Genomic DNA, 14,043 nt, shown 5'->3' with positions numbered 1-14,043 from the left:
CCCTCAAGTTGATTGCCAATGATAGGCATCAACTCCTCGCTATCGGGATTTGTTGGGACCAGAACAGAAAACATGTATGCTGGTTGTTCAATGGTTTTGCCACCTATCTATTCAATTTTGGCCTCCCTTACTTGATTTATGCTAGCACTTGTTTAATCTGTTGTATCTATTTCTCCAAGGCAGTTCTTGGCTGCAAAACTACGCCGATAAGCCAACTCAACAAATCTTTAGGTTCAATCTAGTCCTCGAACTAGAGGAGGCTCCCTCAAGTGTTATGTCTTTTTTTGTTGTTCACTGTCACTATATAACAACTTATGAAGCACACTAGCCATATCTAGGGGTTGTTTTATAGATGGTTGATGATGAGTCACAAATCCCTGCTCACAAACAAAACCCTCTCTGGCAGAGGCCTTATTAAAATGCCAGTTTTCAGCTATGGAAGAAAAACATAACTTAAATATTTTGATGGAGGAATATAGGAGAAGCTAAATAATTAAATATCCTCACTGAATATCTAATTATCTAATCAAGAACTGATGTGTGTAGAGGGATGTCTACAACAAAACATCAATACATTTAAGTATAGTATAGAAGCAACAATCTATTGATTCATAGGGATTAGTAGCGACATATTGTCACCATGATCTACTCAGTAAAGAAAATAACTCTACAGAGGGATGCCAGAGGGGTTGATACTCAGCCTGGTCCTTTTATATGTCCTATACCACCTCAAAGATATGCATAAAATATTATGAAGACATAGGAAAAGACATACATGTATACAAGTTCTGTCATAAAACTGAAGCCATAAACTTTCAATATTAACTCTCTGCAACAATAAAATTTACAAATAAATCTTAGAGTTTTGGCATTAAAAGCCAACCCTTTTTCATTACAAATGATAGCATAAATAGAAAATTACAAAGTTCTCCTCTAACTAGCTTTATGGAAACAAATTTAATAAAAATCATGAAATCAAACTAAATATGGAAAATCCACTATATCTCTCGAATGTTGGAGATGGAACCAAATCCTTTTGCAATAGAAATACTTTTCCATTTGTCTTTGACTTGCCAAAAATCTGCCTGAAAATCTATTTTTCTCCTTAGCTATTTTCTCAAAATTTGAGATTGGTTGATTTTTCTCCTGGAATTTTTGTCAATTTCTTTAAATCTGGAAATGCCATGTGTACCATTTCAAATATTATTTTTATTTATCCATGTCTATTTCAGAAATATCAATTTTCAAATATTTGGGAATAAAATATTTTGATAAAAAAATTCCCAAATATTTCTTTAACCTGTAAAATTCCATTTCTATATTTCTATAGAAAATATTAGTGCATAGGATTTCCATCCATTGTTTTCATATTTTGTGTTGCCCACTTTTGGTATACTTATGAATAAATGAAACTTCATAAATAATTTCCATTTTTCTATGAAAACCATTTATTGGTTCTCTTCCCGTGGTTTTGAAAACCATGTCTTCAACCATGTTTGGTAAACTATGAAGATGTCTTTTTTATCCCCACTTTTTACTCCTGTAAAAACTTTGGATAAGAAATTATCCATATTTTCTGTTCACGTGCATTTTCCTCTTTATAATTCCTTTCCTCCTTATATGAATAGCATAAAATATTTATTTCTATGCTTTGTAAAATTCTATTTTTACCTCTGTAAAATTATTCCACAAGGAGGAACCATTTCTTTATAACATTGGAAACTCCATGGCTTTTATTGATATGTACCTCTCGAACATGTATCCTCATTTTACTTGCACAAAAATATATTTCAGTTGTTGACTTAGCCTCCTCTTACCTCAAGCTTTCGTCCATAAGCTCATTCCAGAAAATAGAACTGTAAAAATCGACTTAGCCTCTTATCTCAAGTTTTCGCCCATAAGCTCATTCCTGAAAATAGAACTGTAAAAATCAAGATAGCCTCTTATCTCAAGTTTTCGCCCATAAGCTCATTCCAGAAAATAAAACTATACAAAATTTCCCTCCATGATTGCCTTCGATGCACACTCTATAATTTTTAAATTTTGCTTGCACCATACCTCATAGACATTCCCGCCTCACATTTATAAATTCAAACCAATGTGGTAAATGGTATTGGGGCCGGGGTGGGGCAGTGGGGTCCGCAATACACAAGATGGAGACAAGTGTAAAAGGTGTAAAAATTGCAGAGGGTGGGGGTAGGCAAAAGGTTGGATAGGCAGGCCCTCCCCCACAAACCATCGATTATTACTTCACACATCTAGAGATATTCTATATTATGGTGTTTTAATGTGTGAAATATAGGGTGGTGACATAGGTTTGGATGGACAAAAATAACATTTTTATAATACGTGGAGTATGAAATAATGGGATAAATAAATAAGATAAATAATAAAGCAAAATATAATAATCTTAACGTGGGATTATGGTAAAAATGAAAAATGGATGAATAATAAAAAATAATGGTAGGGTATAGTAAAATATATAAAAAAAAATTAACATGATAATAAGGGTAAAAAGTTAATGGAGTGATGGGTAAAACAAAGGTGAGAATGAAAATATTAATTTAGGAAGAAATATAAAATTTGGGAATAGGTAGAATGGGACCAAGGAATTTAGATAAAAAATAAGGCTAGATATGGTTTGGGATAGATATGCTTGGATTAAGGCTAGAAATGAAAAGGAATTTTTGCCAATTTTGTCTCATGGAGGACATGACTATTTTGGAAGATTAGTTAAGTGAAGGATTTAGCTGATGGGAACTTGAAAAAAACTTGTACATACCTCAAAGTTTAGCCAAGAGATCAATTAGCAAATTTAAATTTTTTTTGTAGCTTTCCCGTGGTCAAAAAAAGTTACAACATTGGCTCCAACTGGGTACTTCTTCCCTCTATGGGATGCAGAGAACCTTTAGACCTGTGCCTTGAGTATTGGGTATGGATTCATGCCATAAAACTTGTAATATGCAGTTGCATCTGCAAACTGAAACCATATACTACATACTTATAACCTGTAATCTGAAATCTGTAATCTGTACTGCAATCTCAAACTTCCCTGTTCAACTTGTCTATCCAAACCTTCAACCCTACAACATTCTTCAAAAACTAAAACTGAAATTGCTGAAAATGAACAGTTCATCTACTACAAACTGAAAGTGGAAACCATACTGAAACAACTACTGTTATAAACTGAATCAATCCATAAACCGCTGAGAATAAAACCCATTCATAAACTACACACCATAACTGATTGATCTACACACTCCTACTATATTCACTTGAAAGTATACCTATAAAGTGTATTCTGACTTCTAGTGCAACCATGTGAGGATTAGATTTACTGGAAAACCACCTTGTATGCAATTGATACCATGAAAATATTTAAAATATTATACAAACTCCATAGGCAACTGATATTTACAGGTGAACTTGGAAAGATGCATCCTTTGTAGATATCTAAGATTTCTAATCACATTAGAGAGGAAGAAAAATATGTTGCTCAATGCTGCCATTACAAGACTTTGAGTGAGCACAATAATGAATGCAAATGGCATCTTGAACCAGTGGAATCAGTAACCCAGTGGAATTGCCATATAGATAAAGTGGAGCCGCCAAGTGAAAAAATGCAACCAATATGTAATGCCTAATCTGTGTTAATTATCAAGTAATAGTGCTAGTCTTGATCATTCTCGAGGGATAAATATCTTCGCTACTTTGCTCACCGAAAATAATGCCAAATGTTGTATCTATTTCTCGAAGGTAGTTTTTAGCTGCGAGACTATGTCGAGAAACCAATTCGACAAATCTTTAGGTTCAAGTTGGCCCTCGAACTAGAGGGGGGTCCCTTAAGTGTTATGAGGCTTTTTGTTGTTCACTGTCACTAGACAACAACTTATGAAGCACAATGGCCAAATCTAGGGGTTGTTTTATAGATGGTTTCTAATGAGTCACAAATCCCTAATCGCAAACAAAGCCCTCTCTTGCAAAGGCCTTATTAAAATACCAACGTCTAGCTATGGCAGAAAAGCATAGCTTAAAATATTTTGATGGAGCAATAGAGGTGAAACTAAATAATTTAATATCCTCACCGAATATCTAATTATCTAATCAAGAACAGAAGCATTTAGAAGGATCTCTATGACAAAACATCAATACATTTAAGTATAATATAGAAGAAGCAATCTACTGATTCAAAGGGATCAACAGTGACATACTGTCACCATGATCTACTCAGTAAAGAAAATAACTTTTTAGAGGGATTTCAAAGGGGCTAATACTCATCCCAGTCCTTCCCAATGTCCTATACCACCTCAAATATACATAGAAAAGATTATGAAGACATAGGAAAAACATACATGTATACAATTTATGTCATAAAATTGAAGCCAAAAATCTTCAATATTAATTCTCTACAACAACAAACTTTAAAAATAAATCTTAGGGTTTTGGCATTAAATCCAACTCCTTTTCATTAAAAATGACAACTTAAATAGAAAATTAGAAAGTTCTCCTCTAACTAGCTTTCTGGAAACAAATTTTAATAAAAATCATGAAATCAAACTAAATTTGGAAAAAACCACTATACCTCTCGAATGATGGAGATGGAAGCAAATCCTTTTGCAATAGAAATCCTCTGCCATTTGTCTTTGGCTTGCCAAAAATATGTCTGAAAATCTGATTTGCTCCTCCACTGTTCTCCTTAAATTTGAGATTCACTGATTTTGTGCCTGAAATCTTTTTCAATTTCTTTAAATCTGGAAAATAAATAATTCACTACCACATGCTCTTTGAAATGCCACTTGTATCCTCTCAAATTTGATTTTTATTTATCCATGTCTATTTTAGAAATATCAATTTTCAAATATTTGGGAATAAGATATTTTGATAAAAATAATTCCCAAAAATTTCTTTAACTTGTAACATTCCATTTCTATAGAAATTATTAGTTCATATGGTTTAAAAAAAAACCATGTCTCCCATAGAAAACCATGTCGTGTAATACTTCTCCATTGTAGCATTTAGTTTATTTGTTTATGAATTTCATAAATGAAATTTAAAACAATATACCCAAATTATCCACTGTTTTCATATTTTGTTTTGCTCACTTTTGGTATACTTATGAATAAATGAAACTTCATAAATACTTTTCATTTTTTTGTGAAAACCATTTACTGGTTTGCTTCTTGTGGTTTTGAAAACCATGTCTTCAACCATGTTTGGTAGACTATGAAAATATCTTTTTTATCCTCCCCTTTTACAGATGTAAAAACTTTGGATAAGAAATTATCCAAATTTTCTGTTCAAGTGCATTTTCCTCTTTATAATTCCTTTCCTCCTTATATCCATAGCATAAAACATTTATTTCTCTACTCTATAAAATTTTATTTTTACCTCTGTAAAATTATTCCACAATGAGGAAACATTTCTTTATAGCATTGGAAAATCCATGATTTGTATTGAAATGTACGTTTGGAACATGTATCCTCATTTTACTTGCACGAAAAGTATAGATTCAATTGTTGTCTTAGCCTCCTCTTACCTCAATCTTTCACCCATAATCTCACTCCAGAAAATAGAACTATAAAAATCTTCCCTCCATTATCGCCTTCGATGCACACTTTATAATTTTTAAAATTTTCTCCCGCCATACCTCATAGACATTCCCGCCTCACATTTATAAATTCAAACCAATGTGGTAAATGATATTGCAATGGTATTGCCACGGGGTGGGGGGGTTGGTAGGTTAAAGATTGGCAGCTCCCCCCTGCAAACTGTTGATTATTACTTCACACATCTTGAGACATTCTATATTATGGTGTTTTAATGTGCAAAATGTAGGTTGGTGACATAGGTTTGGATGGACAAAAACAATATTTTTATAATACATGGAGCATGGAATAAGGCGATAAATAAATAAGATAAAGAATAAAGTAAAATGTACAATTTTTAACGTGGGATTATGGTAAAAATGAAAAATGGATAAATAATAAAAATAATGGTAGGGTATATTAAAAAATATAAAAAAATTATGGGGATATGATAATAAGGGTAAAAAGTGAATGGAGCATGGATAAAACAAAGGTGGGAATGAAAATATAATTTTTTGAAGAAATATAAAATTTGGGAATAGGTAGAATGGAACCAAGGAATTTAGATAATAATTAAGGCTAGATATGAGTTTGGGATAGATATGCTTGGATTAAGGCTAGAAATGAAAAGAGATTTTTGCCAATTTTGCCTCATGTTGGACATGACTATTTGGAAGATTAGTTAAGTGAAGGATTTAGGTGATGGGAACTTGACAAAAACTTGTACATACCTCAAAGTTTAATCAAGAGATCAATTAACAAATTTCACTACCTCTTTGTTGCCTCTATGCTGCTACAATTCAATGGTTGCCTCAAACCTGCCTTGGATGTCGTAGGGTGATTCACTTCTTAGTTCATGCCCTAAACTCACACATTGCGACAGATTATCTTAGAAATCATGAGCTGTTACTTCAACAACACCTTGACCAGTGTATGCAGCCCCAAAGAAACTTTGTTGTCCAAACTAGACTTCAGGAGGGTCTGCTATCACAAAATCAAGCAAATTGTTGACCTAGGAATGACCTCACTTCCTCTAATTTGTCTTCTATATGAGCCACTACCAGTGAGGAACCTTCAAGGGTAACCCACAACCACATAAGGGCTTAAACAAGCCTTCACAGTCACAAAAATATACCTTGCTGCCTCAGGTAGGTCTCATTGTCTAGTTAGGGTATTCATTGCCATAGAAAATGCTTTGAAAAATGTGGCTGCTATCACAAAAATATACCCTGCTATATTAGGTAGGTCTCGCTGTCCATTGAGGTCCATTGCTGCTAGAGAAAATGCTTTCTCCACGGTGGAAACTTCCTCAAGTAAAGCACTGCTATCAAGATCTATCCCTTAAATAATTTTTGCTGCCATTCAAAACTCCTTCAGAAAACCTTGATAGAAAAGAATAGATGGATGATGCCTAAGAAATTATGCTAAACAAAATAAAGAGGTAGGTTTAGCTTGGGCGGAATCTTTCACCACTGAAACCAATCAGAGATAAGGGGTCTTAAAACCCTCCAAGAGTGTATAAAAAAGATCAAAAATCCATGATGAGTAAAGTGATTCTCCTCTCTCCTTTTTATAGATTTCCTTTAGGGTCTTCCCTCCTAATTTGAATTTGAGTGGCTAAAAATTTTCCCTCCATTTACCCCAAATTATCTAATGTTGTCCCAATAACATCAAATAATAGGTTTCCCCCTTTATGGATGACTATATCTTATGGGGTTAGGTAGGCCACTTCATTCTCCTCGGGCCATTTAATTATAAGAGGACATTACAAAGACCCCCCTCTTGGCTCCTTTGATGTGGTTTCCACTCATAGGTTTGTAGGATCTGCCTCTTTGATTCTAATTGATTCATGATTGTCAACATATTTCAATGAATCAACTTGATTGGGTGTATATTTATTGTTTACGGTATGATATTACTTCTTATGGGATATCTTATTAATAGCACACTTCATTGACTCCTCCTTTTAGATATTCACTTTAGACCCCTCTTTTCCCGATTGAACCAAATTTCTATTGGTATTATGGTACTTTGGAGAGGTTCTATCTTCAAATGGCTTGCATTTAACATTAGGGGGAAGGAGCTATCTAATGCTTTCTCTTCTTGGCCTCTTGTCAATCTTTAGGGATGATGTTGTGCATATTGTTGACCTTATGTTGAGATTGGTATTCATTAACGCTCTCCTTTTTTTATTTTGGCTACATTTGACCATCTTTTTGAGTTGGTTATCTCTCACTTGTATTTCAATTTTCCTATATTCTATATTTTGGCCATGACGACTCTTTGTGATGAGTTGGATATTTAAAAGCCCCCTCTCATCTTATATTTGAGCTTCCTTCTGAGCTTCATGATTTTAAGTGTGCCTATGATGGGTATCCATAAACCCATACACCTATTGTATTTGAGCATGTTTAGTTGTATTCAAGGCTTTCAAATATATAGAGTTGAATCCTCTCATTCTCACTTCAGCTATCATTGATGTTAGTTAAGGTGGGTACTCCCTCTTTATTATAAGATGCTTCTTTTTACACCTCTGCAAATGGATGGTTCAATATCATTTTCTTAGGAGACTCATAATATGATGGATATATATCTTCATGTTCTCCTTTATTGGATCACATGTTAGTGACAATTGTTTCTAGGTTGTTGTCGACCTCATCATTTGCATACAAGTTGTTGTTGGGAAAAATACTGAGAGGGGTGGGAGGTGGGGGTGAATCTGTATTTTAAATCTCACCTTAACTTTTAATCTCTTATTATGAATTATGTATGCTACTGTTGTTCATGCAACCAACGTATGTACATGACTCTTGTGATTGCAAAGAAAGTATATCCAATTAACTTAATTTGATGTTAGAAAATTATATATTACAAAGCAATGGAACACATATAATATTGCAGAAATATAAACACAGAAAATGCATAAAACAAGAGAGACACAGATATACGTGGTTCACCCAGTTTGGGCTACATCCATGCAGAAACAACCAGTCCTTCTTTTATTATATTATCCAGCAAACTAAAGAGATACAACCTACAACAGATCTATTGTAACACCCTTTTCACTCTCAATCTCCTCTCTCTTCCTCACTCAGAATACAGATCTACATAGAAGCAATACAATTCCCTCATATATAGTGAGGGGTTTCCTTCTAAGGCAAAAAACCCTAAATTAAACATAACTTCTACCATCATATCATCTGCCTAATGAACGACCCAAATTGACTAGAAATTACTAGACTTTTACAAGGTAATTTTACATCTATTTTTAGCTTCGGAGGCACTACCCCCAAACCCTTGCCGGGAGACTCCTGGCCCCCGGACCCTCCAGCCGGGGGGGATTTACCCCCCCAGACCCCCGCGGGGGGGGGGGGGGGCAAGTCCACCCCCCCCCCGCCCCCCCCACCCCCCTGCATGGAGGGGTGTACAGTCTTCGTGGGGTATACATACGGCTGAAACCTTTGAATACAGAAGATAATCAGGCTCCTCACCCAACATTTGACAAATCTTTCATTAGTGAGTTACTTTAACCAATGCATTATTAATTCATTTATCAACCATAATGTAATAAAGAATAGATAAATCACAACATATAAGTAACAAACATAAAACACCAGGATTTTAGGTGGAAACCCAATGTGGGACAAAATCATCATTGTCGTCGTTGTCTTTGTCTTCTTCTTTTATTTTTAAGAAAACTTATTTACATCTTGTACTGGCGCAAACTCTTACCAGCATGTAGGCATCAACCTACAGGAGGCTACAATCTCCACTCGTTCTCCAACATCAACTAGAAGGGAGATCCAACCCCCTGATCTTGTTTACTGGCTCCTAGTGGAAGGAAACACCTTCCCCTTGAACAATTTTACCAGCTTCCACAGGAGGGAAGCTCTGACTCCCTTATCAAAAGCTCCAACCCTCAACACTTCTATGGACCACGTTTCATAATATTTCATACTGGATCCACCTGACTCAAACAAACATCGAACTTGTAGGCCACCTTTTATCATATTTTCAAACTGGACCAACACCCAACATTATGCTCAATACCAAATAACAACTCTGAAACCAAATACTAAATCAAATCATCCAATCACTGAACAATGTAAGATACCATCAAACAATACTAAATCGCCATAACTAGATTATACCAATGCACAACCACTCATAAATATACCAAGTCATACAATTTAACCATCACAAAAACAAAGTGTCGTCAATGCAAACCCTGATCAGATTTACTTCAGAATGTATATGTTACTGTTCTGAAGCATTCTCGCGTATATACACTCTTCCTTTGTATAACACCTGCGTATAGATCTCAAAATATTGAACACTAAACTATTTGACTCGCTGAATCATTGTAATACTGAACCAACCACTGAATCACAAATCACTGAACCAATCATAGGTTACCACACCATAGCATCATTACTAACCAATATTCCAATCAACCCAATAAATCCAATCAACACTGTCAGACATAGATCATCATGATAGATACATCATTGACAAACAACAACAAATAGAACAAAACCAATCAAATGAAAACACTGCAAACCCTACTACATATACACGCCTTATACAAGACATATCAACGAATATACACGTTTACCATGCACACCACCCGCGTATAGATCTCAATGTACTGATGAATAAATTTTAGAATATGTACACTATACCACAGAAAAAGATTTGCATATGTACATGATTAGATAGAAACAAACTTGCATACAGATCTGAAAACTTTTACTTTAAACACAACTTCACATTATGTAACCTTCACTGTCAAAACTACAAACTTCTGAATAATTCATTTAGATCATAGCATCACTATAATCACATATTCATCATTGTTAGCTACTTAGACATTTGCAACAAGTAAATCAATCAAGCATATATGTCAACATATCTTCAGATCTTTCAGATCTGAGTCTTCTCCTTGCTCCCTGGTGCACACCTGTTCTAGATCAAATAATTCATAAACAATCCATATCTTGCACACATAACACCTTGATCTCCATCTCCTTATATAGTTTTAGCCTTAGCCAATACCTTAGGTAAACCCTTGGTAATGTTATTAGTATTCTTTGATGGGATCAAGTAAACGTTGCCACAACCATTACTATGGCCCAATACCATGGTAATGACCCATGGTATCCAGATTACCATGGTTTGGATTCTATATGCGACTTTTACTCACAAGACCTGCGTATGTATGTGACCCTTCTTCATAGGATCCACGTATACTTTCTCAAACTTCACTTTTATCATCCATCTATCACTGAACTGTCATTTCTCTATCCATATCATTTGTAGCATCTGTACCAATCTGCATTAGCTCCACAATCATCAATGTTGACATCAAGTACATCTTTATTAAGCAGGTTGCGATCAAGGACAACATATTAGCCATAATGCCAACAATTGTCTCTTCCTATGCCTTTTTAGTTGGATATTATAGTGGTGCCCCTCACCTAGTAGATTATCACTATGGCATGGATATGTCTTCTCACCCTCTTCCATTAGATGAGTGGGGAGGTGATAATTTTTTCTAATCTCCATTTCTATACAAGTTGTTTCATCTAGTACTTCTTCATTATATGAATAATTTAGTAATTTAGTAGTACCAAACTCCTAATAGGTGCATTGTATGGAAAGGATACATTTTTTGGCCCTTCTCCATTGGATGAGGGGGTCATTAACAATTTTGACCCTCAAGAGTAAAGACTTACTAAATTTATTATGACTGTGTTATATGTTAGAGCATCATCATCTATTTGATTTTGTTTATGTCCACTATAATCTTTGACTATTGGTGAAGTAGATTGAGCACCACCTTGACATGGATATGGTTTCCTTAGAAAATTGAAAACTTGATTGAGTGGAGGGTGATGTCTCAGTGGCCAATTATGGAGGAGGAACCTTCATGGTTCGACGTAGAATAGGAGCAACTTCAACATGAGCATGGAAGGATGTAAATGGCCCATCCTTATTGTGCAGAGGTGTTGGTCTATTGGGAAGACATTGGCATCGAGGAGGCTTATGAGGAATCCTCATCACTAGCTTGTACTTAGATTCATGCTTGGGGATTCGTTAATGGGTGTGACATTGATGTTATAGGGCCTTTTAGTGGCAAATGAGCCCTTAAATTTTTTTGTAACATAGGAAGAGGGAATTGGTAGCTAGTTGCTAGATTGATCTTTATAGATTGTTGATTACATTGTGACGTATTTTATATATCTTTGATGTCATTTTGTATCGGTTATTCAATATTGTGTCTTTGACTGGAGAACTATTAAGATTCCATATCAACTTTGATATATCATTCAACATCCTTTAAATCTTATAGATCATTTTTTTTTCTTATTTATGTGGCAATGGGATTATGTGATGTTGTTATTTGGCTTATATTAAAAAGGGATGAAAAATTGTATTTTTAAATGATTGTTGATTTTTCTAGATTATTACTGATTTAATCTTTTTGAAATCCTTGGCAATTAATTTTGGATTAGGATTATTCAATCTATGCTTTATAGTGCCCTTATTTCTTATTGATTGCTCAAATATGTTCAATTGATTTTTGACATATAATGACTCATAATGGTTTATACCATGGCTCAAATACATTGTATACAAGGATCCAATGAAGTAACCAACAATCATAGTCTTTCAATCATGAAATGATTTAAACTTTATACTATAGCTTAAGTACATTGCATACAATGATCAAATGATGTAAGTAACAATCATAGTCTTTCAATCATGAAAATAAATTTATGATGATAATAAACCAAAATTGAATATACAAGGTATGGAGTGTACGTGCAAAATACATAGGTTAGTGAAACAGTAAATTAAGTCAAAAGTGCTAAATAAGTCTACAATGTGAAGAGTTGACAATTTGCTCCAAATAGAGTAACTCCCCAAAAAGTTAATTCCTCCAAATAAGATATAACCTAAAAACATGTTACGATATATCCTTGATGATAGTCTTGCAAGGGAGGCCTATCAAGTGCCTTTGGAGGTCTTCTTAGGTTGGGTTTTAAGTATGATTATCCATGATTCCATAGTAACCAAAATTAACCATTGTACCAATAAAACCTTATAATGATACATGCACTTTAGGTTACCCAAACTAATATTAATTAACTATGGTAGAATATATAACTTGAGATGTGCCTTTGTGGTTAGTACAATGCAATGTTATCTCCTTCGTCTAATTTCAAATCCCACAAAAAAAAACGAAGTACTAATTCAGCATTGTAACAAAAAAATATATATATACAACATGACATGTTCATGCCGAATTGATAGTTATGATGAAACTAAAATGTAAAAAGGTTTAAAACATACAAATTTGAGTTATTTATTATGGTATTGAACATTGATCCTTAAATGGTAACGAGTGGGTAATAATATTTGCTCCACACAAATTCGAGGTATTGATTATGGTATTGAATATTGATTCTTGACATGGTAAAAGTGACTAATATTTATTAGAAAGTTTGCGTATTGGCAAATGGGTTTACTTCGTAATGCATTTTAGTTTCTTTGTATTCCTTTCATCTTTGCTTATTTCAACAATAGATAGTATTCTTTTGTAGTTACAATTCTTAGCATGATCCCAATGTAATTTGAGATATTTCGTTTAGGATGGGCATGAACATAGGGGAAATGAGGATTTGGATCGCGCTATTGCACTTTCTCTTAATGAGGAAGAACAAAGGGAGGATGGGCATGAACATAGTGGAAATGAGGATTTGGATCGAGCTATTGCACTTTCTCTTTGTGAGGAAGAACAAAGGGAGGCGAATAGCAGAGGTATGTCATGTCAGTTCCTCATTTATGTTCTCGGTGCCACTGTAAAGTATCTTTTGCCTTCATTTTCAATTGCCTAGCTCCCTAGGACTATTATGTTTGTAATGCATTTCATGTATGTTGGCTTTTCAATTGGCATGTGGATATGTTTTTATCTTAGACCTTGTATAAATATTATGTTGTCCTGTATACCTTGGTTGAGTTAAAACAAATCAGCAAAGTGAAGAAAAAATATGGAGCAATTTTGATTCATGTCATTTCAGCTTTGAACTTGCTTTTGGCCTTGAATTCATGATTTTTCGACAAAAAAATACCTTTGATCCATAATTATACCATTTACTGAAACTAACCAAACCCAAGTGAGTTGAATCATAGCACCCCAAACCTATTTGACTCGATAAGACTCGGCTAAATTCATTGGTGGAAGTCGAATATAAACGAGTTTCGATAGTTTCGAGTTTATGTTCTCGTATATTTTAGAAACTCATTAAGCCCGTAATTATCCATATAAAGTCGAACAAGTGATACTTTTGAGTCAACACTGTTTTGGATTGACAGAGTTTGGAGGGTTTACTGTAGTGAAGTTTTACTTCTATTGACCCTTTGGAACTGTCTGAACAAAAAGAAAAAAGTTGAT

The 14,043-nt window shown here is 34.3% G+C and overlaps 1 protein-coding gene across 1 annotated transcript in view; it reads left to right on the top strand.

Annotated features, from left to right (window-relative positions):
* LOC149156967 (uncharacterized) overlaps positions 1-13,701 on the top strand; it is a 111,913-nt gene extending 98,212 nt beyond the window's left edge. Inside the window, exons 3-4 of the mRNA XM_089444926.1 lie at positions 13,241-13,409; positions 13,567-13,701. Coding sequence (XP_089301052.1) covers positions 13,241-13,409; positions 13,567-13,701 — 304 coding nt within the window. The remainder of the gene's footprint in view (positions 1-13,240; positions 13,410-13,566) is intronic.
* The last annotated feature ends 342 nt before the right edge of the window (positions 13,702-14,043 follow it).

The sequence above is a fragment of the Pinus tabuliformis genome, chromosome 9, assembly GCF_031772625.1.
Source record: "Pinus tabuliformis cultivar Carrire ecotype Pingquan chromosome 9, CPIR1, whole genome shotgun sequence".
NCBI lineage: Eukaryota > Viridiplantae > Streptophyta > Pinopsida > Pinales > Pinaceae > Pinus > Pinus tabuliformis.
This window is presented reverse-complemented; position numbering and strand designations above follow the sequence as displayed.